General features: G+C 32.6%; 1 protein-coding gene across 6 annotated transcripts; it reads left to right on the top strand.

Moving 5' to 3' along the window:
• Positions 1-181: 181 nt before the first annotated feature.
• Positions 182-25,272, top strand: LOC134835947 (ankyrin-3-like). Of its 6 annotated transcripts, none has more exons than XM_063850993.1 (13): positions 182-834; positions 13,011-13,118; positions 13,178-15,340; positions 16,294-16,474; positions 16,744-16,851; positions 17,233-17,367; positions 17,430-17,547; positions 19,329-21,223; positions 21,293-21,496; positions 22,506-23,138; positions 23,303-23,365; positions 24,014-24,095; positions 24,155-25,272. In XM_063850993.1, exons 1-13 carry the CDS (start codon positions 691-693, stop codon positions 24,249-24,251), a joined length of 5,931 nt encoding a protein of 1,976 aa, XP_063707063.1. In that variant the 5' UTR covers positions 182-690; the 3' UTR covers positions 24,252-25,272. The 6 variants fall into 6 exon arrangements, with proteins under 6 accessions (XP_063707063.1, XP_063707060.1, XP_063707062.1 ...); XM_063850990.1 differs by having other exon boundaries at positions 22,284-23,138; XM_063850992.1 differs by lacking the exon at positions 16,744-16,851 and having other exon boundaries at positions 22,284-23,138.
• Positions 25,273-25,533: the final 261 nt, after the last annotated feature.

The following is a 25,533-nucleotide window of genomic DNA, read 5'->3' as shown; positions in this document are numbered from 1 at the left end:
TTTTTAGCTAGAAATTAATTTTTTGCTTTAAATTATGTTCAAAACGTGAAATTGACAGATCCGACCGGCCCTTGTTTGAACCCAATAAGAATTCATTCGCGATAACACACACACATATTCATTCATAGCAGCAGCAGCGAATTCATTCACGATTCACACAGTCAGTCATTGGCGTCCCCTTTCGAAAAACCATACGTACTAACGCCGTATTCGAAGTGAAGCTGCCCTCAAAGTAAATGCAGAACATTTTATTTTTATTTTAAAAAAAATTGTTTGGTGCTACAGAAAACTAGATAAAAAATTCCCTATTTTTGTACGAAAATTCCCGATAAATAGCCACGAATGATGTGAACTTTGTAAAATGCTGAATTGACGAGTATTTTGTGGCTAAAAATCAAATTAAAATACAAGTGAGAAAAAAAAGTGAACCCGAAAATTTATATTGAATGCCACTTTCTACTATCGCGCGTACATAAAAAAAAATAAAAATATTTTTTTTCGTGAAGCAAAAAAAATATCATATGTGAAAAAAATTATAATTATAAAAAACGTGCGATAATAAAAAGAAATTACAAAAAATATTCAGAAATTGGTGTTAAACAAGGTGTGTACATACACAAGTATCTATAGCACGTACCGAGTGAAGCATAATAACACAGAAAAAGGATAATAACAAACTATTACACAACAATGGCTTTGGAGGAAAATCAACAACAACAACAGCAGCAGCAAACCGAACAACAAACGGCGATCGAAACGACGGCCGAAACGACGAATAACATTGGAAATGGCACAAATGGTGTCCAAAAGCCAGTGAAAAATGTAGAGAAACAGGTTGGTTACCGCTGAAAATTTCTCGCGAATTGCCAAAAATAATAAAATGATGCACAAAATTCTGTTCGTGCGGTGCGAAGAAATGTGAATTAAAAAAAAATGAAATGCGGAGAAAAAAAATTAAATCACAGAAATTTTATAAACAACACTCTTCTTCTGTGTATGGCTGATGATGTCATAGCGCTCAAAAAAATTATTGTATAATTTTGTTCTCTGCTTAATTTATGTGTGTCGCTCGTTGCTCGTCGTATGTGCGTGCCTACCTTCTATATATGTTAATATCACTGTAGCGACCGAGATACAGGTTCAGTTCACCATTTAAGTATTTTTATCCATATGCGCGATGACGACGACGACCACGACGTTTGACCGCCGTCCAAAAAAAAAAATACAGAAGCACTGCGATGGTGATGAATGTTTGTGCCCGGAAGTGAAATTAAGAAAAAAAAAATGCCGTGACAACGGAGCAAATTTTCGTAGTTATTATTGTTGGAGCTATTGTTGTTGCTCTGTGATTATTACAGTGATACATGACCGAGACCGAACGATGTCTTATTTACCTCTCTCACAAATCGCCCGTATGCTTGTAGTTCAAGAGTAATTTAAAAGGCATTTAAGATAATTTTTTTTAAAGTTAATTTAAAAATGAACCGTCTTGCATGAGCGACCAAAGAACAATGATCGACAATGAAAGAAAGACCTTTTTTCAGTGCAACACATTTTTTTTTTCGTTCAATTTTTTCTTTTTCAAAAAAAAACTCAATATACTTTGATTCAAGAACCAAGTCGTGCCTTATCTAACTAATTGTGCAAAATGTATATTTATTTATTTGCTGCAATGTTTGCCTTTTTTATCGTTTTTACGTTAAAGAGTACTCAACTCTTCTCCAATACATGCCATTTTTTTTTCGTCGTCAAACCATTTCACCGGTCCGCGTGTAAATCTCTTCGCTGCGATTTATGTCGAAAAATCTTGAAACCTGTTTTATGTCACGGTTCATGCTTGAAAGGCAACGAAACGAAAAAAAAATGAAGTGATGAAGAAGAAGAGCGAAGAGCAAAAAGCGTACAAATTAGATCATACAGTTCAGTTTTTGGTCATTTTTATGTCTTTTTATTATCAGTAAGACCTTTATTTTTGTGTGTTTTTGAGAAAAAAAAATCGAAAGAATAATGAAACGAGCATTTATTTATTGAGTAATTTAAGACGACATCAGTGCATGACCGACGAACAAAAATACCGAATGCATGCATGGAAATGTGATTTTAAAGTGAGAGACAATATTTGCTTTTTATTTACGATTGTGTCATATGAGGGGTGTCAACAAAGTTGCGTGTGATATTAATCAAAATTTACATTTTTAGTCAAATGTGGTTCAATTTATTATATTTACTTTTTTGAGAAATTCTTGAGACGATAAATCATCGAGTGACTAAAATATAAAAAAAATCTTAATTTTTTTTAATAAGACCAAAATTTGAAAATAAACTCAAAAGTCAATATTTTTTTTTTTAATTATTTTTAATAAAAATTAAATTTAATAAAATAAACTAATTTTTTAATTATTTTATAATTTTATATTTTTTTTATTTTATTTATTTTTGATAATTTGAGCGATGTGATTGAAAGAATAAAATATTTGACAAAGTCGTTTTTCATGAAAGGAAAATGGATAATTTTTAGAATTTTTTTTCCTTCAAAAATTAAAATTCGAACATTTTTGAAATTTCTTGAGAAAAAATGATAATTTTTTTTATTTATTTTAATTTTTTATTCTAAATTTCTTTCCTAGAATTTCAATTCTTTGAAAAGTTTTAAAGGTTTATAAAATTTTACAAAAAATTAAAAAGATCTTATTTTTGTAAATTTTTTGATAAAAAATAAAAATTTTTAATTTTGATCATAAAAAGAGTCGAAAAGATCTTTTAAGCTCCAAAAAAGCCAAACTAAATTTTCTCCATGTTAAGCAGTAGCTCATGAGATATCTAAATAAAATTGCCATTTCCAGATGAATTTTCTGCCAATCAAGAAACCTCAAAGCCCGCAGCAACCGCACAACGACTTGTCACCTCATGCCATATCATTTATAACTCCACAAACCAAACGTAATTATCAAGAAACATCTAATCATAATTTACTGTCAAACGGCACAAATAGAACTTTTACAGCCATAAAATTGAAAATTATTACTGCGTTGATAGACGAAGAACACGAAGCAAATTGACTTGTAGACGTATAGCATAAAGAATGCCATGACATACCGGAAATAGGAAGAGTTTAAGTCAACATAAGAAAACAATCATCATCATCAGTTTGTTGCTTAACAATGGGAGTGTGTGCGTTCAATTCGATTTTATTTAAAAAAAAAAACACAGAAGAATGCAGTTTTTTTTTCTTCGTCTTGTCATTTACTTGCGAGTGTGTGTGTGTGTGTGTGGTGGCATTATGGGTCAGAGAACATTTCTATTATTAGTACGGAACATATGATTGTCTGCAGCTGCGATTCGGTTTCATCTTTGATCTTTTGTGAAGCACTATTGTCGCTTCATTTATTATCTCTGTGCCGCGGCGCACAGAAGCAATTTATTGAAGTAACCCAGATCATTTTGAATTCCCATGTCTTAAGTTTTTAATTAATTTTTTTTTTGTATTTCTACGAAGAACAGACTTGGGGGAAGAGAAAAAATCTGCCAGTGTTGCATAATTTTTCAACAAACTCTCATCACTATAGACCTATAAACGTCGAATTAGCAAATATTTCTTAAAATAGAACCAATATAGCGATGAATATCAATGACTTTCACGAAGGAGGTCGCTCGACGGATGTCGATTGCTAACAGTTTGCTTCCAAAGATGATGATGCATTGTAAATTATAAAATCAAGTGAATCGATAAAAGTTTTGCATTCTTCAGTTTTTTACTGCGTTTTAAAGAAAAATTGAATTATCGTGGTTTCTATGTACCTGTGGAAAAAAAAATTAGAAAAAAAAATTTTTGAACTTGAATTTAAGAATTTTTTAAACTTGAACTTCAATAAAAAGATCTAAAATCTTTGACTTACAGACTTAATGACTAAATTAATGGTCAAAAAACATCTTTCAAATTTTTTTTTTATTTTGATTTTTTTTTTGTATTTTTATTAAAATTTTCTCAAAAATTAAAAAATTTGTGAAAATTCTACTGAGTGAATTTTTCCAATCAAAACTTTCCCAAATTTTTATTTTTTTTTATTTTTTTTAAATAGAATAGAAATACGATCAAGTTGATCAATAGTAATTTATAACGATAATAAAAGAAAAAAAATTTCTATTCCACATCGATTCAATAGATATGAGCTACGACTCTTTTTTATGTCAAGTCAACACAATGCAGACAAACATATTATCAGACTTTTTAATAAATATTTTACTCTTTCTTTTTTTTTATTATCATGTCAAACCAAACAAATCCACGAAAGCATATGTGGGACTTTGCTGTAAACCTTTTATATTGATTCATTAAATTGATTGAAATTGAATTGAGTTGGAGGTTCAATTGTTTATTGTTTGCGGACATGCACATCAACAACAAGCACTTGTGTGTATCTTTTATCGTCGAGTACTTTAATAATAAAAACTATAAAGAAATTGTCATCATTCACCTTCTGGCCATATTTTTTTCATGAATGCTCTCTGCGAATGTAGATCATCATCATCATGAAAGGGGGAGTTCTTCATTGCTTTATAGACAGAGATACAAAAATCGTTCATGGTCATGGATTATGAAGGTGCGCGATGCTGTAATGAAAGTGCATGGAGATCATAATAATAATTTATAGCAGTTATTGGCGTAATAATCGTTGATTTCGGTTAAATAAGATTTTATGATGATGATTATTGCTGTTTGGCTGGCTTGTTAAATAAAATTTTCATTCAAATTATGACAATATCGTTCAATCAAGGAATATTAATTAGCGTGTTGATTGATTTGTGGTCACATTAACATCCAATGAGCGGATTATGGACTGCATTTGATTATTATTTGGTCAAGTGTGAGGTGATTTTGGAAGTTTCGAGGAAATATTTTGACATTGAAAGGTCACTTGTTAGTTTTTGGTCTGTTTCGAGGTCCAATCAGCGTTTTTTAACAAACCAATAAGACTCAAAAGTTATTTTCTCATAAAGTTTTTGTATTTTTTACCGGCTGTAGAAAAAAACGGAATATTTCTCATGATTAAATTTTCACAGATTTTATAAAATCATATGGAATTGGGATCTTAAATGAAAAATTATTTAGGCGAATAAATTTATTTTCTTAATTTACTTAAATGGGGGATTCCATTCTAAAAAAAAAGTACACATATAAATCTTATCGTGATGTCTCGGGAAAAAAATTTAATTTTTTTGATTTTTTAAAATTTGAACTAAAAAGTAAAGAAAAAATTTTAAAAAAAAAAATAATTTTAGTCATTTTGTTTCTTTGCTTTGATAATTTTACATCTTTCTTTTGACTTTTTAATATAAAAATTCCAAAAAGCCTAATAGAATTTAATTGAAAAAATTTTTACGCAAGAGTTAGTTAAATATTAAAATTTTTCAGTCAACAGTATTTTTTTTAACTTTATGCAGTCCCTTGAACCCCATTAAAATTCTCATGACGCCATTGAAAGTACTCTAAAGTTCCTTCCATGCATTCAAATACATTTCAAAGTTCATTCTCTTTACTTAATTAACCTTCAAAACAAACAAATTCCATTGTTTGTAACAAAAAAAAAATAACACACGCACAATCGCCACCATTGAGCATTCCACCTAAAAAAAAGTTTAAATCTCCAAAAAGTCATTACTCATACACATTATTATAATTATTAACAACAACATGCTACTTATTCTACGGGTACTGCGAAGAAACACTCGAAAAATGAACCTAAAAATAACCTAATTTGTGATATGTTTCTACGTTTATTTATTTATGTTTATATATCGCATCGCGAGAACATGACTGGTGTTCGTATGGATAATTATTGGCTGAAAAAACGAATTAAACTTTTAATATTAAACACACTCACAGCAGAAGAAAGAGATTAAAAAACATTCGTTGAAACAAACATCTTAACTGCATTTTCAAGCCGGGTTTCACCAAAATTTTTCACGATATTTCACTTTCTGAACATTTTAAATTTTTGAAATTTTTTTAACTTCTGGAATTTCCACGAATTTCTATTTCTTCGAGAAAACCTAAATATATTTAAAATTTTCCAACGTATATTTTTTTCGAATATCCGCCAACCCGCTAATTCATGTAACACTACACGGCATTACGGACAGACGGACATGACAATGAGAATAATACCGCATTTTTCCAAAATAAGTTTGAGATGCGGTAAAAACTATAAAAGTACGCATTCTGCTGTTTTTCTCGTAATAAATCGAGTGAGAGAGAATCACCATGGACTTCATGTTTAAATTGTAATAAAAAAAAGAGCAAATCATGTTTTATTTCATTTTTTTCAATTCAGTAGTGTTGAAGAATGTATAAAACGAACAATAATTACAAAAAAAGAGGGTAATTTATATTATTTGTAACATTCAACTTAAAGTACTACTGAGAAATGCGCCGCGATATTTGAGTACTTTGCTTTCATTCTTGTCAGATACAAACTCGTTTATTACATTTTTTTTCTTCTTTCAGAGCTTGTCTCTGTTTGTATTTATAAATTTTAATTGTTTTGACATTTGAAACTGGGGAATTTATTGCCTTGCTCGATCCGACGCATGATGATTCAAACAAGATTTAAAGCAAAAAAAAAATCACTTTTATAACGGATTTTGTCAACTTTGACCGGTTTTTTCGGAGTTAATTACCACTTTCGATGCATCTTTCGACACTTTCGAATACCAGTCGCTGCTCCACCCTTTAAAAAAGTCAAAAGAGCGTACGTGATGTAATCGCATTCCATGACTTGTGACGTTTTATTGGAAAACTATTCCGCCGTTCAAGGTACAACGCCGTATACACAAAAACTGTTTAACACGACGATGCTAAAATTAATACAATGCCATTTTTGTTATGATTAAAATGCTAGAACAAACGTACGGTTCCATGTTGCTGTCGTCGCGGAATCTCTCCATCGAATAAAATTTTACAGTGTTTACTCAAAGATTAAGGAGAATCAAAAGTTTAGTTGCTACTCGAATGTCTAAACTTTCGGTCGCGCGTCGTAAATGATAAAAAAAAATTACGCTGAATGACGTCGTCGTCTTCGTAAGAAGTTTATTTAATAAATAAACAAAACTAAAAAAAAAGAGTTTTTTGAAAGATAAACATCATGTGCTCCCGTAAAAAGCGAAAATACTTTCCGTTACAGGTAAACAAAACTCTCAAGAAGAAAAAAATTATTTACAATGTTATACGAAGTCAAAAAATGGCACGAGAACTCTTTTTTTTCTGAATTTCACACCAGATGTTACACCTGTTACATGCGCTACACACAAATAAATCATATGTTGCGTTTAAAAATAATTAACTTGCTTCTGTCTCACGTCAGAAAAACAACAAATTTTCGTTGCTGTGCTCTCGCATTGCCACTCAGAACTCGTAAATCAGTGTAAAATTTTCGTATGAAGTAATGATAGCAACTATAATTGATGTGCGTTTAACATTCACGCATCAAGGCGTGCTCATTACTTTGCTGTCTGAGTCATGAATGAACAGCTGAAAAACAAAACAAGTGACTAGAATCGTTTTGTAATGAGTCAAAAAAAAAAAGGAAAATAAATGTTCAAATATGGAAGTGACAAACCAAAAATGTTTTATGTCGGCCTCCATTTAATGTGGAGTAAGGCAGTCGTTCAGCGTGTGTGGCAAAAAACAAAACAAAAAAAGTGTTTCGTGTTACAATGTTTTTTTTTGTGGAGTATAAAGCGAAGTGATATGATGTTAATGGAGAAAAGTCCAGCTGTGATGTGTGATTTTATGATGAAAAATGTTGGTTGAAAATTTTATTTGGAGCTCAAAAGAGATTAATTTGACACCGCAGGATAGTTTAAGGCTCGATTGGCACATAAAAAAATCATTCGTCGATTTAATTTTTTTAAAATTAATTCTATTTTTCCTTTTAATAAATTTGTTTTTGCTTGATTTGGATTAATTGGATAGGATTTGATGTTCGAGGAGGGCCAAATTTGAGCTTATTTATAAAAATATAGCTCTCAGGGCCTTATTTTCAGTCTTATGTACCTAGAAAAAATTTAAATTTAATTAAATTAAATAATTATTTTAATTCAAATTGAAGAATAAAATATTTTTGCGCTTTTTAAAGGTTTTTAGTTGAAAAGGAGAAGATACAAAAGCTTTTTTTTATAAAATAATTCTTCTCATTTTTGTTTATTTTTTATTTTGCGAAAAATTTTCAAGGCATAATTTGCCCCGAAATACTCGGCCTTGAAAATTAAATGCCTTAAAATTCTTTCCCTAAACAAACAAAAATTAAGTTAAATAAAATCCAATTTATGAAAAAAAAATCCTTTTTATCTTCCCCTTCTCAGCTAAAATCCTGGCGACGTGATAAAAAGTGAAATTATTTAAATTAAATTTAATCAGAAAATTACTTACCAAGTTTTTTTTTCGTTCGAAGACGGCTTTAAAAAAAAGTTTAATAAATTTTTAATAAAATTTATGAAATTTAAAAAATTTAATATCTTGTCTAATATTATTTTACCATCAATGATATATCCTTCAGCAGTCCCAATGACCTACATATCTCTGGCATTATCTCCGTTCATCTTGTAATCTCGTCATCTTTGAAACATGACACGAGTCAAGCAAGAACATCTCTTACATACTTCCCCAGGAATGTACGGTAGTAGTCATTTTACATCGGAATTCCGAACATCATCTTGATATTTTTTTTTTCGTATCACAAACACGATAGAATTAAATTCAATTAAGACGATCGTGTTCGAGCTTCGAATTCATTCATTCACAATTCAGTATCTCGTAGAATATTCAATGAAATATTTTTTTTTCGTGAACCACTAGCGAAAAATGAGCAAAAATACTACTACAATACAATCATTTCACTCATTTCGTGACTCAAATGTTCGTGTTTGTACTAAAATATAATAATAATAGAGCTAATGTTCTGATTATATAGAGTGAGTTCACTATATGGGTTATTCAGCGCGTTATTGCTAATTGTAGTGTAACGACGACGACGACGTCGTGTCGTCTCATTTATTTTTTTCAAGTACAAAAAAAAATGTTCAAAGGAATGCCCAAGCTTCAGGTGATTATTCACCCTCTTCCTTTTTTTGTTTACCTGTCGTTCATTTGTCGCATTAAGCACGAACCGTAATTTCAGGAGCTCTGACAGTAATTCGTGGACATAAATACGCGATGCCAGATAAAGCAAGATTTAAATGTTTTGACTTGCAAATTTTTTGTTCCATTTCCGCCATTTTCCATAAAACTACTTAGTTTTTTGTCATTGCACGAAAATCAATTTCATTTCCGTTTCCATTCGAATGCCTTCAAGGAATTGTCTTTTGTTACAACATCCTCATTTCAATTCAAGTCGTAACTTGTTTTTTTTTTACAATTTAAGAGGGGGACAAGTATGGAATGTCCAACAAATATTCAATTTCTCCGTAAATTATCAATATTCAATAAAAAAGGAAGTCAAGGTTATTGAGCATCATCGAAAAACAAAATTTCCTTTTTATTACATCGACATCATCTAGGGAGGTGGTCTACATCAAACTTTCAGCAATGTGAGTTTATATGGTAGCAGGTGCTAAATATCTTGTGTGCGTTGTCATGATAAATAGACAGCTAGAGATGTCAATATGGAAAAGCTCGAGAACCGGTTGTAAAATTATTTTTAATCCAAATTTGATGATTTCAAGTTGTTTTAATCGTTTATTGTTGGATATTTTTGAACAATATCGATCTGAAAATGGTAAAACCACTTGATTAAATGCTGAAAATCGTTCATTGAACCACAAATTCAAACTATATTTGATGAATTCATAAAGTAACAAAATCTATGGGAGTTGAAATACTTTTTTTTTATACTGAAAAAAGAAATTTAAATAATTTTAATGAATTATTTTAATTATAATTTAAAAAATTTGTTAAAAATCGTTTAATTTTTTTTTACAAATGAGTTTGGTTCCCGAAAAAAATAATTTTTTCCTTTTTTTTATTATTTAAATAATTTTAATGATAATTTTAATTTAATTTAAAAATCAAAAAACTATTAATTTTTTTTAATTAAAATTATTTTTAAAAAATTAATTTAATTTTTTAAAAATTATTTAAATTAATTTTTTAAAAATTATTTTATTTTAATCATTTTATTTAAATTTAATAGTTTTTAAAAATTATTTTTTAAAAATTATTCAAAATTATTTTTTAAAAAATCATCAAATATATTTTTTTCAATATCTGAAGTAAAAAACGTACCTACTGCAAGTTATTTTACATAAATTTTTAATTTTATAATGCATTAAACGGCACAAAATATTATTTCGAGAAATTACAATGAAATCACCACAAAGTTACCGTCACTTTTATTATTTTAAAAGCTTTAATGTTTTAGAATCGGTCGTGCGCACCTTCATTTTCCTCGCTCATTACACCCTGAACGAACAAACAATGATATAAAATTTAATATTATGTCATTTTTCGCCTCACGAGTATACTCGATGTCGGTTCTAGCCTCTTAGCCAAGTACAAAGCACATGCAAAATAAAAAAAAAAAACAAATAACACTTTATATCGATTTCTATTCATTTCAAATATTTTTTGTGTGTCAAAATAGGGTTATACTACTTTTCTAGTCGCTTGCTTGCTATTTACGGCAACCGCCTACAAGGTCACGTGTTTTGATAAATATTTTTCAACGAATTGCGAACAAGCTTTAAAAAAAAGGAAGGAATCCTCCTCGTTCAACCTTTGAATTCATAGCAAAACTTTTGAAGTTAAAGGTCGACTGATGAAAATTTGGACGTACGTTAGACGATTATCATAACAAGGAATGACGGTTTTGAAATGCAAATATTTGATAAGGACCACAAAGATCCGTTTTTTACGGTTCTTCGCTTCAAATTGACGTGCAATAAAGAAATAAATTTACTAGAAAAACTTGGGAAAATCCATTTCTGTGTTTTTGCCATGGATACACAATCAGAGTAAAAGCTTCGTCAAGGTCTCTTTTCAGCTCTATTTAACGTCAAAGTATGTACTGTCGTCATCGGTGTCGCGACAAAGTCTTTATCAAAACGTTCATTAACATAATTTGCAACAATTTTTCAGAACAGACGGCAATAAAACAACCAACAATAATACAATAGACACGATAGAGCCTACTACCACTAATAAATAGACAAAGTTAATAAAAACGGACTTAATTGATGACATGCGGACGAACGATGACACAATCATAAAAACGAACGATCTTCCTAATCAAAACCGCAACAGTTTGTGTTTTGTTCTGTTTGTCATTTGTTTGCTTGTTGAATTGTCGAGCGTTTGTCGAGCATCACAGTAAAGTTCACACCGAAATCGAATTGAAAACGTGGCGATATTCAAATGACAATAAAACATTTTCGCATGTTGTTGTTATTTACTCTTGTCTTGCTGAGCCGGGCCTTCTTCGACAACAACGATCATTTTTCTTTTTAGATATTTTGTTGTCGTTGTCGTCGTCGTCGATGTTTTGTACGAAATTCTTCAATTAAGCTGAATTAATTTATTTATGCGAAAGAGGTCAGAAAGAGCGAGAAGAAGAGTGACGGACGACGATAAATGATGATGAATTGTGGTGGTTGATGGTCGAAAGTGTGCATGGGAAATTTTTTGCCAAGATTTTTTTTGACACTTTTGTGGGAAAGTTCTTCCGCTGTCTTTGCAGTAGCGGTTTTTTTTGCAAAAACATTTTTTCACACCTTACGGATTGAAAAAAAAAGTGATATTAACCCCTTTCGAGGATAATTTGATTCCTTATTTTGGAAAAGGAATATTAATCTAATCCATGTAGCTTTTTAAGAAGCTAATTTAATCCCTTCAGAGGTCAATTTGTCCTTTTAAGAGATTTGAGAGCTCAATTATCTCATAAGTGGATCAATTAACTTCTATTTAAGGGATTAGATTAACTCCTCAAAATTTAAATGGATTAGATTAGATTTCTCTTTCGAAAAAAAAGGGATCAATAAAATTCTTTTTCAATCCGTAGAGTACGAAATATGCAAAATTGAGCTTCATTTTAAATAAAATATTCGTAATTTTTTTCTCATAACGTTCTTCTTTGGATACTCCTTAACAATTTATTTGTTCATTATATTTTTATGAAATGCCTTAATTATTTATTATTACCGTTCAATGTGTTCTTGGAAACTAAAATCAATTTTCAATCCGTAGAGTACAAAACCTTCAAAATTTATTCACCTTTATTCATTTAAAAATAATGTATTTCTTATGGTTTTCAAATTCAAAAATTGCTAATAATTTAATGGAACATCAATTTTTCTTTTAATAGAATATTTTTTCAAATTTTTGTTTATTATATTTTTATGAAAAGTTTAAATTATTATTATTCTCGTTCAACGTGTTCTCGGGAACTATAAAACAATATGAGAATTTATAATCCAATCTTTTGCTTGAATAGTGACTTCATGGATATCAGCAATCTGTCCAGGATCTGTCTATATGACGTTAAAGGGCACTCGAAAGTTATTTGTTTGATTGTTCTTGTCCACCTTTTTCACTTTTTATTCTACTTATTGTTGTTCAAATATTTCTTCTTGCTTTGAATGCTGGCAAATCTTTTGATCGCGCTACTAAAATGTGACAAGTGACTTCTGCAGAGGTCATGTCACTCCAAATCTAAATCCAAGCACATTAAAAATTGATGCTATTGCCAGTAGTCTGCATTTCACGATAAATTATCTCAAATGTAATATTAATGCAAAACAAGCGAAGAATTTAGCCACCGATGTACATTTATTTAATTAGAAAAACAGATGTTTCTCATATGTTGCAAGCGGTAGTCGTTTGGTGTGTCACGTAACTCTCATGATGTATGTTTAAAACAAATATTTGCTTGTGGATCACGCGATGAAGTTTTGTTTTCATGTTGTTTCAATGATTAAGTAGGATTAAATTTTTATTTGTTTTTTTTTCTTATTTTTTGCAGGCCGACACAAACACATCCTTCTTAAGGGCTGCACGTGGCGGAGAACTTGGAAAACTCGTAGAATTCCTAGAAACAGGTCAAATACTTGATATTAATACAAGCAATGCTGTAAGTTACCTTTTTAAGTTTTTTTTTTAAATTTTACTAAAAAAAATGTCTTTTTTTAGAATGGCCTTAACGCTCTGCACTTGGCTGCGAAAGACGGTCACATCGAGATCGTGCGCGAACTGCTGAATCGCGGCGCCAAAGTCGACAATGCCACAAAGAAGGGCAACACAGCGTTACATATCTCCTCGCTCGCCGGCAAACTCGACGTTATCCAGTTGCTTGTGCAGCACGGTGCCTCCGTGAACGTGCAATCGCAAAACGGCTTTACGCCGCTCTACATGGCAGCGCAGGAAAATCACGACGAATGTGTCAAATATCTGCTGGCAAAGGGAGCGAATCCCGCACTCGCGACAGAAGACGGTTTCACGCCACTCGCAGTCGCCATGCAACAGGGACACGACAAAGTCGTTGCCGTACTCTTGGAGAGCGATGCCAAAGGCAAGGTACGTTTGCCCGCGTTGCATATCGCCGCCAAAAAGGACGATGCCAAAGCAGCTGCTCTCTTACTCGAAAACGACCACAATCCCGATATCAGTTCTAAGTCAGGCTTCACGCCATTGCACATCTCGGCGCACTACGGAAACGTCGATGTCGCGAATTTGCTTATTGAAAAGGGTGCCGATGTCAATTTCACCGCCAAGCACAACATTACGCCGCTGCATGTCGCTTGCAAATGGGGCAAAACCAACATGGTAAACTTGCTGATACCGAAGGGCGCGAAAATCGATGCCGTTACGCGTGACGGTCTCACTCCGTTGCATTGCGCCGCTCGTTCGGGCCACGAAGAAGTCGTCGATATCCTCTTGAAACACGATGCCCCGATCTGGTCCAAGACCAAAAACGGCTTGACAGCTTTGCACATGGCGGCACAAGGTGAACACGTTGAAGCGGCACGCATTTTGTTGCACCACAACAACGTCGACGAAGTAACTGTCGATTATTTGACGGCGCTGCACGTTGCCGCCCATTGTGGTCACGTCAAGGTCGCAAAATTGCTTCTCGATCGGAATGCGGATGCCAATGCACGTGCCCTAAACGGTTTCACGCCTCTCCATATTGCATGCAAGAAAAATCGCATTAAGGTAGTCGAGTTGCTGTTGAAACACGGTGCTAGCATAAGTGCCACTACGGAATCGGGATTGACACCTTTGCATGTCGCCTCGTTCATGGGTTGCATGAACATCGTTATTTACTTGTTGCAGCACGAAGCGAGTCCCGATGTCCCGACGGTGCGTGGCGAAACACCACTTCATTTGGCCGCAAGAGCCAATCAAACCGACATCATCCGGATTTTATTGCGTAACGGGGCTCAAGTTGACGCTCGTGCCAGAGAACAACAAACTCCCCTTCATATTGCATCGCGTTTGGGCAACATTGATATCGTAATGTTGCTCTTGCAGCATGGCGCTCAAGTAGATGCCACAACAAAAGATCAATACACCGCATTACATATCGCCGCAAAGGAGGGTCAAGACGAAGTTGTTGCCACCTTGTTGGAAAATGGCGCCCAAATTGATGCGCAAACCAAGAAAAAGTTCACGCCGTTGCATTTGGCTGCCAAATACGGTCACATCAATGTCGTGCGTCAACTTTTGGAGAAAAATGCCCCTGTCGATGCGCAAGGCAAGAATAACGTGACACCGCTTCATGTCGCCTCGCACTACGACCATCAAAATGTCGCTCTTCTATTGCTGGAAAAGGGAGCTGATGCACATGCAGTTGCCAAAAATGGTCACAGTCCGCTTCATATTTCCGCCAAAAAGAATCAAATGGATATCGCCAACATTTTGCTCGAGCATGGCGCCAATCCAAATGCCGAAAGCAAATCGGGCTTCACGCCACTTCATTTGAGCTCCAAGGAAGGACATGCGGAAATGACGTCGTTATTGCTGGAAAAACAAGCAAATCCAAATCACGCCGCCAAAAATGGTCTGACTCCGATGCATTTATGTGCCGAGGAAGATCGTGTCGCGGTCGCGCAAATTTTATACGATAATGGAGCAAAAGTGAATCCTGTCACAAAGAGCGGTTTTACGCCACTTCATGTCGCTGCACACTTTGGACAAGTCGAGATGGTGCGTTTCTTGGTAGAACACGATGCAGATATTGAAATGAACACCAATGTGGGTTACACTCCGTTGCATCAAGCCGCTCAACAAGGACATACGTTGATTATTAATTTGCTGTTGAAACATCGCGCTAATCCGAATGCCGTTGCCAATGTAAGTTTTTTTTCTTTCTAAGGCGACTTAATTTGATTCTGCGACTTATTTTTCACTGCTTTTATCGGAAACAAATTTAAATAGAGAGAAAAATACGAAATTTTTTGCTTGAAAAATTCCATTTCACATTGAAATTGCAAAAAAAAATTAATTGATTAAAATTTTTAGATATTTTTAGAGTTTGATTAAAAAATAGTTGAAAAGATCATCAAAAAGAACATTTTTGTGCATTCTCGGCTTTATTTTTTTTTATTTTTTTTTTTAAGAATTTTTATATTTAAAAAAATGTTATTTCGATAAATTAAAATTAAAATATTACTGAAGTTATTTTTCGAAAAAAAAAAATTTTTTTTGACAGTTTTTTATGACATTATTTTTTTTTCAAATGTAATTTAAATGTTCTAGGTAAATTTCTACATTTTAAGTTCATTTTCAACATTTTATTAATAACCTATAATTTTTAATCAAAAAATACAAGAAAAAGTCACAATTTTTCATATTTTTCATTTTTTTGTAATTTTTTCTGAATTTTTTCAACAAAACCGAAATAAAGCCGACACAAAATACCGTAATGTAGATAATTCTTATGGAAAAAAATAATACGTTCTATTAACAAAAATAGGTTTTGAAATGCGTTCTATTAACATTTTTACGTAAAAATTTTGAATATTTAACGAAATACCTCAACTTTTTAATATTTTTAACAAATTTTTTGAGAATGAATTATTTTAATGAATTTTTATTTTATTTGATTTTGTCTAAAAAATTGCTAAAAAAATACAAAAATTAATGGAAAAACATTGTTCTATTAACTTCAAAATTGATGTTCCATTGATTATTAGCATTTTTTGAATTTGTAACGGATTTTTTTCCATAAGAATTATCTACATTACGGTATTAAATTTATTGACCTTGTGAAAAACAGCTATTAACCATTTTTTTTTTTATCACAGAACGGACAAACCCCATTAAGCTTGGCAAACAAATTGGGCTACATCACCATCGTGGAAACATTGAAAGTCGTCACCGAAACCAATGTGACAAGCACCAGCACCGGAACTGTCGAGGAAAAATACAAAGTTATCGCTCCCGAAGGCATGCATGAAACTTTCATGTCAGATTCTGAAGATGAAGGTAAAAATTTTTCTAAATTTTTGACATCACACATTTGCGTTATAGTTTCATGCACTCGTGATTTTGATTTAAAAAATATCTAAACTGAACCAAAAAATGAAACTATATCGCATTTAATGGCTTTGAATGGAATCGTAGTGGCTTTTTCCCAAGCTTTAACAAGAAAATAACAATTTTTTGAACTAATATCCCTTTTTAACAAATAAATTAGAAATTAATTTTTTAATACCGAAAATTCTAACAAATTTAACAAATACGATAAAAAAAAGGAGGTGCAGATGAACCGAATGTTAATGAAACAATGAATGTTGTATTTAGTAATGCACAAACGCCACCACATCAATTGCCATTTTACCAAAATCAAATGCGATATACTCGTAAGTATAGTGATAGATGTGGCTCTCACCCCTCTTCTTCTCTCTCGTTTCACATATTTTTTCTCAAACTTCCGTATTCACAATTTTGTTTATGTTTTTTTCAAGTCTTTTTTCACGTTCACACACGTTCCACGTTCATTCTTAATGAAACAAACAATAATAATTTACCTGCACTGCACATAATCAGACGAACATATTCACAGTATGATTTTAATCTTATCACGTAACTCCTGTACTCTACTAATTATCGTAATCTTATATTGAATTCTTTTTTTTTTACAGTTGTAGGTACACTTAATTATTATTAGAAATATTTTTTCTTAGTCAGTTCTCAATTGACTCGCGAAATGACAAAAACTAATATTTTTAACGTTTCCACAGGTGGCGAGGATCCAAGTTTGTCCGATCACCAGCAATACAATTACATGTCGGGAGACGAGAGCAAGCACTTGCAAGATGACCATTACCAAATGGATGTAACTGGCGACGAGAAAATGGTGGAAAGAATTTTATCGGGTATAATTTTTTTTTAATAAATCCTTTAAAATCACTTTAACTTAATTATTTCTTCAAAACAGACGCCGAAAAATACAACTACATGGAAAAATCTCGCATGAGCCGAGACTCGACGCCAAATCCCTTGGACATTTCCGTGACTGACAATTGTCAGATCGTAAGAAATCCCATTCATGCTGGGTAAGAAATTTTGTGCTTTTCTTATTTAAAAATATTTTTCCGATTTTTTCATGTTTTTTATTACTTTAAATATTTTTTTTCTTAATTAAATCTAAACAAAATACATTTTATATTAACAAATATTCTCTCTTTTGGCTCATATTTGTGGTTTTTTTTTTATTAATTCATCTGATTCAAAATTAACCCATACAAACATGCTTGCATTCGCATTAAAAGTTACTAACGTGAATACATAAATTGTCTCATCTCTCACATTTTTTTTACATATTTGGTTCGACAAAACACAAAAACACGTCAACAAGTAGAAATTTTATTATGAACAAAGTTACACACCAATGTTTGATGCTAGTGAAGTGTTATTAAATATTTATATTCAATAAAAAAAATAGCATGTTAGGGATTGAGCAAGCTCACGAGCTCTGAATAATAAATTAGATTTTCGTTAAATAGTAAAATATTTAAAAACGTTACTTGCTCAATCCATTAAATTAAAAATTTTACTAGATTTATTATTTTTTTTAAATATTTAATGAATGAGTAGATTTTTTGTTTGCATTTTTATGTTTTTTTTTTTATAATGAATTTTTAAAATTTTTAAGCACCAATATCCACTTTTTAAAAAAATTATCTAAATTTTTTTTTTCAAAAACACGGTGAAAGTTTTATAACAGAATTAAATAGCTTTTTGCCAATTTGCCAAAAAATGCTACTGAATCCCCGTTTTTTTCTGTGTGTTTTAACCGTATTATTTTAACAAATTAGAAAAAATTTTTTTTGTTAATAAAAAAAAGTTTTATTTTTTTTTTTGTGTTCGATTGATTAACAGATTTTTTTAAAAAAATTAGTTTAACACGTTACAACAAAAAATACAGAATACTAATTTTAATTTTTATTATTTTTTATTTGACACACAATTTTTAACACAAAAAAAAAACATTTTAAAAAATTATTTTAAAAAAATTAATCTTTAACGCGTTCCTGTGTTATGATGTCCTGTCTATGATATTCTTTTGAAAAACTTAGAAAACGCTTCTTGAACGGGCATAGTGCTAGTGACGACGTTTTGTTGTTGAATCAATTTCAATCCTGCTTAGAATCATTCAATGGTTACAATAGAAACAAAATTGTACCGATGTGTAGGGAAAGGTACATTATCTTATTATATATTTCTTATAGTTTAATAATTAGACAATAAAATTAATTTATTTGTAAATTTAATTATTCATAAGTTAAACGAGAGAAATCCTACTAAAAGTTTTTTTTTTAAATGTATATAAAAAATTTAGTTGGATTTCCTCCAAAAAACATTATTAAAATTTGTAAAAAAAATTATTTTAGACCACTTGGGCACGGGTTATGATCTCATTCATTCATAATTGAAAAATGTTGTAGTCGGTGACGGAAAGTTATTTTTTTTCATTTGTTTTTCATCTTCATTCCCTCATTATTTCACAATTTTTCGTCTATTGCTTTCATTTTTACGAGTTTTTGCATGAAAAATTTTGTTTTTTGTTTGAATTTTTAAGATTTTCACACTTTTCTTATCGGATTCATTTCATTCTCTTCAAACTTGGTTGGTGGCTTTTCTGCTTAGCGGCTCTCCTAGCTGTTCCTTTCTACCATTTTTTGAATTTTTTTAATCTCTAGGATTTTTTTGGCTAAATTTTTAATTTTTTGGAAATTCTTATTAGACGTTTTTTTTTCGTTTTTTGATCTAATCTAATAAGGTTTCAAATTTTTTAGCGGGATATTTTTTATTAATTTTCAATTTCAATTCACAGCTTTTTGGTTTCCTTTTTGGTGGATGCTCGCGGAGGCGCGATGCGTGGTTGTCGTCACAGCGGTGTGCGTGTAATTGTGCCACCGAAATCGGCAGCCCAGCCAACTCGAATCACGTGTCGCTACGTAAAGCCACAGCGCATCTCTAACCCGCCTCCTTTGATGGAGGGCGAGGCATTAGTGAGTCGCATTCTGCAATTGTCGCCAGCTGCCGCCAAATTCTTGGGCCCCGTCATCATCGAAGTCCCGCACTTTGCCTCGCTCCGTGAGAAGGAACGTGAAATCATCATTTTGCGGTCCGACAATGGAGACACATGGCGCGAACACACGCTCTACGACAGCGAGGAGGCGATCCAGGACGTCTTGAACGAGAGTTTCAAGAGCGAATCGTTGAACTTGATCGAAGACTTGCACACGAGTCGCATCACACGTATCGTTACAAATGATTTCCCCAATTTCTTTGCGATTGTGTCGAGAATTCGGCAGGAAGTGCACGCCATTGGGCCTGATGGCGGAACCGTGTCGGCAACGGCAGTTCCGCAGGTCCAGGCGATCTTCCCGCCGAATGCGTTGACAAAGAAAATTCGTGTTGGTCTGCAAGCACAACCGATCGATCCGAATGTCACAGCTAAACTTTTGGGAAGATCTGTGGCGGTATCGCCTGTCGTCACTGTCGAGCCGCGTCGTCGCAAGTTCCACAAGGCAATCACCTTGAGTATGCCGGCGCCACGTGCCTACAATCAAGGCATGATTAACCAATATTCTGGCAATGCACCCACTTTGAGATTACTCTGTTCCATCACGGGCGGTCAAAATCGCGCGGTCTGGGAAGACGTCACCGGAAGCACTCCTTTGACCTTCGTCAAAGATTGCGTTTCGTTCACGACGACAGTTTCCGCTCGTTTCTGGCTCATGGATTGTCGCAACATCTCAGATGCCACCAAAATGGCCTCGGAGCTCTACTCGCACATGGCTCACGTCCCCTTCATGGCGAAATTCGTCATCTTTGCCAAACGCGTGGACCCACAAGAAGCCCAGGTGCGCGTCTTCTGCATGACCGACGACAAAGAAGACAAAACACTCGAACAGCAAGAACACTTTACCGAAGTTGCCAAATCGCGCGACATCGAAGTGTGCGAAGGACGCAACATTTACCTGGAATTTGCCGGCAACATTGTGCAAGTCCTCAAGTCGGGCGAGCAACTCAACATGAAGTTCAGCGCCTTCAAGGAGAACCGACTCGCCTTCAATGTGCGTTTGCGTGAAACGGACGACGGCATCGGTCGCATTGTTTTCATGAACGAACCAAAGGTTGCCAAAGGAGAGCCCGCACAAACGCCGCTCTGCACTCTCAACTTCCAAGTACCCGAAAAGATCATTGGAAGTGAGTCGCATTCCGAAGTCGATATCAGCGGATCCTACAATCAAAAGTACAATATGCCAAGTTTCCTGTTGCAAAAGCAGCAAGAGGAGATCTTGAAGGCGGACATTCGTATCTCGGACATTTCGATTCTCTTGAATAACGATTGGGAGAAACTGGCGCACGAGTTGCAAGTGTCGAACGAAGATATCGCCCTCATTAAGGAGGAATATCCGCAAGACGAGAAACAACAAGCTTCTGTGTTACTGCGATTGTGGCTGCGACAAGGCGGTCCAAAGGCAACTGGCAATGAACTCGCATTGGCATTAAACAAAATCCAGCGTAACGACATCGTTGAGCAATGCATGAAAGATGTCCAAATTGTCACGGATGACTACGAAAAGCAAAAGGCACAAAAACAACTTGAACACGCACAAGTTCATGCACCCGCAATTGTCGAGGAAAAACTGAAACGCGAAATTGTCATTGAAAACAATCACGTTAACGGGGGATCAGAGTCTCATGATTTACCAGAAGGTGAAAAAAATCACGTTTCATCCTCGTTAAAAATTGAATTTTTAAATATTTTTTTAACTTTTTTTTTAGAAATCATCGAAAAAGTCAAGGAAGAAGTAACAAAAGTAGCTCCCCCATCAAAATCTGCACCACAAGTAGAAACACCACCACCCACTCCCGCAGCTGAAGATGAAGTCCATGAACAAATCATTGAAAAAATCGTCGTAGAAACGCACTCTGAGCCAACTGTGACAATTGTGGAAAAAACTGAAGTCATCACCCATCCCGATAACGGTAATTTTTAATTTTTAGACGAACGATTTTAGCTTTTAAACACGCAAAGGAATGATAATTTTAATGCCAATAACCTGCAACACACACGTTGGTCCTCTCATGCCTTTTCTCTCTCTCTCCTCTTTAAAAATAATTAATTCATTTACAAAAAAAATCACCCTTTTAAAATTCATTATTTGTCAAAAATTGGCCAAAAAAGAATTTATTCCCATTTTATTTTGCATTTCCCAAAAAAAATTATCTCTTGAATTTTTCTCAGTCTCTTACGAACTGCTTACACTTCCCATAAATACTTAATTTTAAGAAAAATTAGCAAAGACATAGATAGAAAGATAGACTTAAGTAGGATAGGAAACAAAATTTTCATAAATATTTCGTATTTTGTGATATTTTTCTAACAAATTTTTTTATAGTTTAAAATTTTATTTGTTTGTTTTTGTGTTTCGTGTGTCTTTGTGGTAATCAATATAAATACTGGTTGAAGTACTGTCTCGTGGTAACTTTTAAAGAAAAATTATTTTTTTACAAATTTTTGACCTTGGTTTTCATTTTAAAAAAAAAATTGCTTGCCATGAAAAACAAAGCAAATTTTTGTAAAAAATTGTAAAAATTGGAATGATCATCAGAAAATTTTTAATCATATTTATTTTAACACTTTTTTAATTAATTGGAACATTTTTTTATCATTGACTAAATTTTCTCTTTTTTCATTTGTTTGTTTATTTTTTGTGTTTTTTTGCCAAAATTTCAAAAAAAAATATCTAAAAATATTTCGAAAAAAAAGTAGCTGAATTAGAAAAGCTTGACGGCAGTAACAAGAAGAAGCAAAAAAAGAACGACTTGAATCAGAGATTTATAAATGAGGAAAAATTGAGTAAAATCCCCGTTGCCACAAATAATTCGTCAGTAGTGACGACGACGACGAAAAAAGTCAAGACAATCAAGAAACATTCGAAAGCACGAAAAAACTTGAATGTTCAAGATGTCGTTCAACCACGTCCCACTGTAGGTGACATCGAGTGGGGCGAGGAGAAACGCGACACGGAACGCGAATGCGAGGACATCGATGACGACAACGACGCCGAGGAAGACGAGCAAGAAATCGATCCGAACGAAGTAATCAAAGAAATTTCCACATTGGCCTTAGAAGACGTCCATCAGTTGTCGTCTCTCGATCAGTCGGACCCGATTGTGCTGATATCGTCGGGCGACGACGACTACAGCGGCGACATTGACGAATTCATTCTCATTGAGGCGCCCAACAGCTATACGCAAGCGCGTCAGTTGCAACGTGAGCAACGCGAGGCGGCCGCTGCGGCGCACGAAAACAAGACAATAAGTACGACGACGACGCGTGCCTTTGATGCGGAGGGCCGCGAAACGGTGACAATAAGACGCGAGGAGCACGGACCCGATGGCGAGGTGATCATTACGGAAGAAACGCACGACTCGAATGATTATCCGCCGCCGAGTAACGTCACCTTTAGCGGGTCCGACACAGATGAACAACTCTCGCCCGTTGACGAAGTCCACGAATCGCACGTCAAGACGACGCACCGAGGTAAAACATTTGGGTCATCCAGCGGATCGGACGTTGCTTTGCATGAACCTGGCGCCGCCGACAGTAGCGAGGATGAAACAGGTACAGTGCTGGTTTTTGTCTAGAAATCAAAGAAATTTTTATTTTTTCATTTGACTTTTTTGTGTCTTTTGAATCATGCTTTTATGGCTCGTAATCGGTTATCGGTGTCTTTTGTCTTTAATTTATGTTTCATTTTTATTTTATATTTTTCTATGATTTTTTAGGTGCAAAAAATATTCAAACGCCAGAAATTGTAGTGGACGAATGCGAAGAATTAATAGAAGATAGTACGTTCATTTTCATTTTCTCGCAAAAAAAAAAACATTTTTTTGAAAGTAGATTCTCTTAATTTTTTTCTCCTATAAAAATAATCTTCTTAGATCTTCTAAATGACTTTAGAAGCGACTAACAAAAATTTCTTTCTAGTTTAAACGACACACGGACGACGACCTAATATTATTTTCTTTTGTTGCATGTTTAACTATTTTTTGTTTGTTTTTACGTATAAATTTAGTAAACTAGCATTTAATTAGTTTGTAGTTCAAGTAGATCTTGTCTTAGCTAATATAATTTATGAAACCCCCAAAAAATTTCTTAAACTAACTTAAATGTAAATATTTTATCAAAATCAAAAAAATAAAACTTATGATGAGAGTGACCAACTTTCTGAAGTGCCTTAAAACAATCCTGAACCAAAAACTTTCGAAATTTTAGTTTATAAGATTTTCCTGGTGGTCGAAGGTTTAATTCTCTATCTATAAAATTAGAAAATTTCTTAAAAATACTTAAAATAACAGAATAATTTAATATTAAGATTTGAAAAAATTAATTAACACGAAATTATTTAGGATTAACTTTTCTCGATCGAACATGATTTTAAAGCAATTTTTTCGTTTTCTTTTCTTTTTTTCCCTTTTTTGACCAAAAAATTACAGATGACGATATTTTAGTCAGTGAACAACCGGTCACAACGACAGAAACTGACACAAATGTTGAGGAGATAGTTAACGAAGATGGGTAAGTTTATATAACTAATGATAAATATTTTTAATAATTTTATTTTTCATCATTTACAGAAGCACAACAATCGTTAAAACGACCACAATCACAACAAATACCGTGGTGACGACTACATCAACTGACGAGAACGAGCCCGAAAAGTTACTTTATTAAAGAAAAAATTGATAAAATTAAAAAAATTGCTTAAAAATGGAAAAAAATCGCTAATATATAAATACAACACGCAGCTAAAAAAAAATATTTATAAATTAAAAATTGCTTTTGAAGTCGTACAAAACGACGAAAAATAGTCAGTAATGATAAAAACATTTAGTTTTTTGTGTAACATATCTCTTCTATCTCGAGAGAATTGTCTTTTTGTTTTACGTAAATTAATAAGATGATGCTTTTAAACGCTTTTTTATTATTTAAAATTTAATATAATCAATCAAGTCACACAACAAATACAAAACAAAACAGAAGATATCGTAATAATTATTATTTTATTTTATTAATATTATTGAAAAAATTGTATATTTGTTTGTTTAATGTCTTATGTAAAATTATTTTATTATATTATACAAAAAAAAAACTCACTTTTAGAATATAAAATTTATGCTTTTTTGAACGAGTGGTGCACATAAAAACCGCACACAGGTGTTTCCTTTGGTACATATAAACATAAAAAATTAATAATAAATAATGATAAATGTCCTTTTTCCGCTCCCAGTGAATAAAACTAACTAAGAAAAAAAATAAATAATAAATAAACAACAAACTATATTTATAAATAAAAGTATTAAAGTTATGATTTTTTCTTCTTTTCCATTTATCGCCTTGCATTTAGTGCCTAAGTATTATGTGTATTAAAAAAATCAAGAAAAAAAGGTAAAATTCAAGATCTATAAAAGAAAATCCTTCAATGATCAACCAAACTAATATTTTTGTAAAAATTTAATAAAAATCCCTTGTTTTTGAAGGTAGTTTGGTTACTTTTCTTGCGTATTAAAAAAAATAATTATTGCTATAGCTTGAGCTTATTTTTTAATATCTTAATAAAAAGAACGGGTTTTAAATGTTTCAGGTAGAAATTTCTTAGTTTTTTCTAGTCGTGCTAGAACTCGGCGTCTTCACTTACAATTTTTTATAAAAGACGCGAATATTTATAAAAATAAAATTAAATAAAATAAATAACGGGCACAAATCATTTTTGATTAGAATTTTTTGCTAGAACTTCTTGCTATAATATACAACATTTGAATATATATTAAACTAAACTAATAGCTGTAAATATATATAAAATAACTTTTGTTTGTTCAGCAGTTCATATTAAATATATTAATAATAATATTGATATACAGCTTATATAATATTAATAACAATAATAAATAAATAAAATATTTGTCAAAAAAACTAGCAAAATTTATCCGGATACCTGTTTCATTACGAATAAATA

This window comes from Culicoides brevitarsis, chromosome 3, assembly GCF_036172545.1.
Source record: "Culicoides brevitarsis isolate CSIRO-B50_1 chromosome 3, AGI_CSIRO_Cbre_v1, whole genome shotgun sequence".
Taxonomy (NCBI): Eukaryota; Metazoa; Arthropoda; class Insecta; order Diptera; family Ceratopogonidae; genus Culicoides; species Culicoides brevitarsis.
This window is presented reverse-complemented; position numbering and strand designations above follow the sequence as displayed.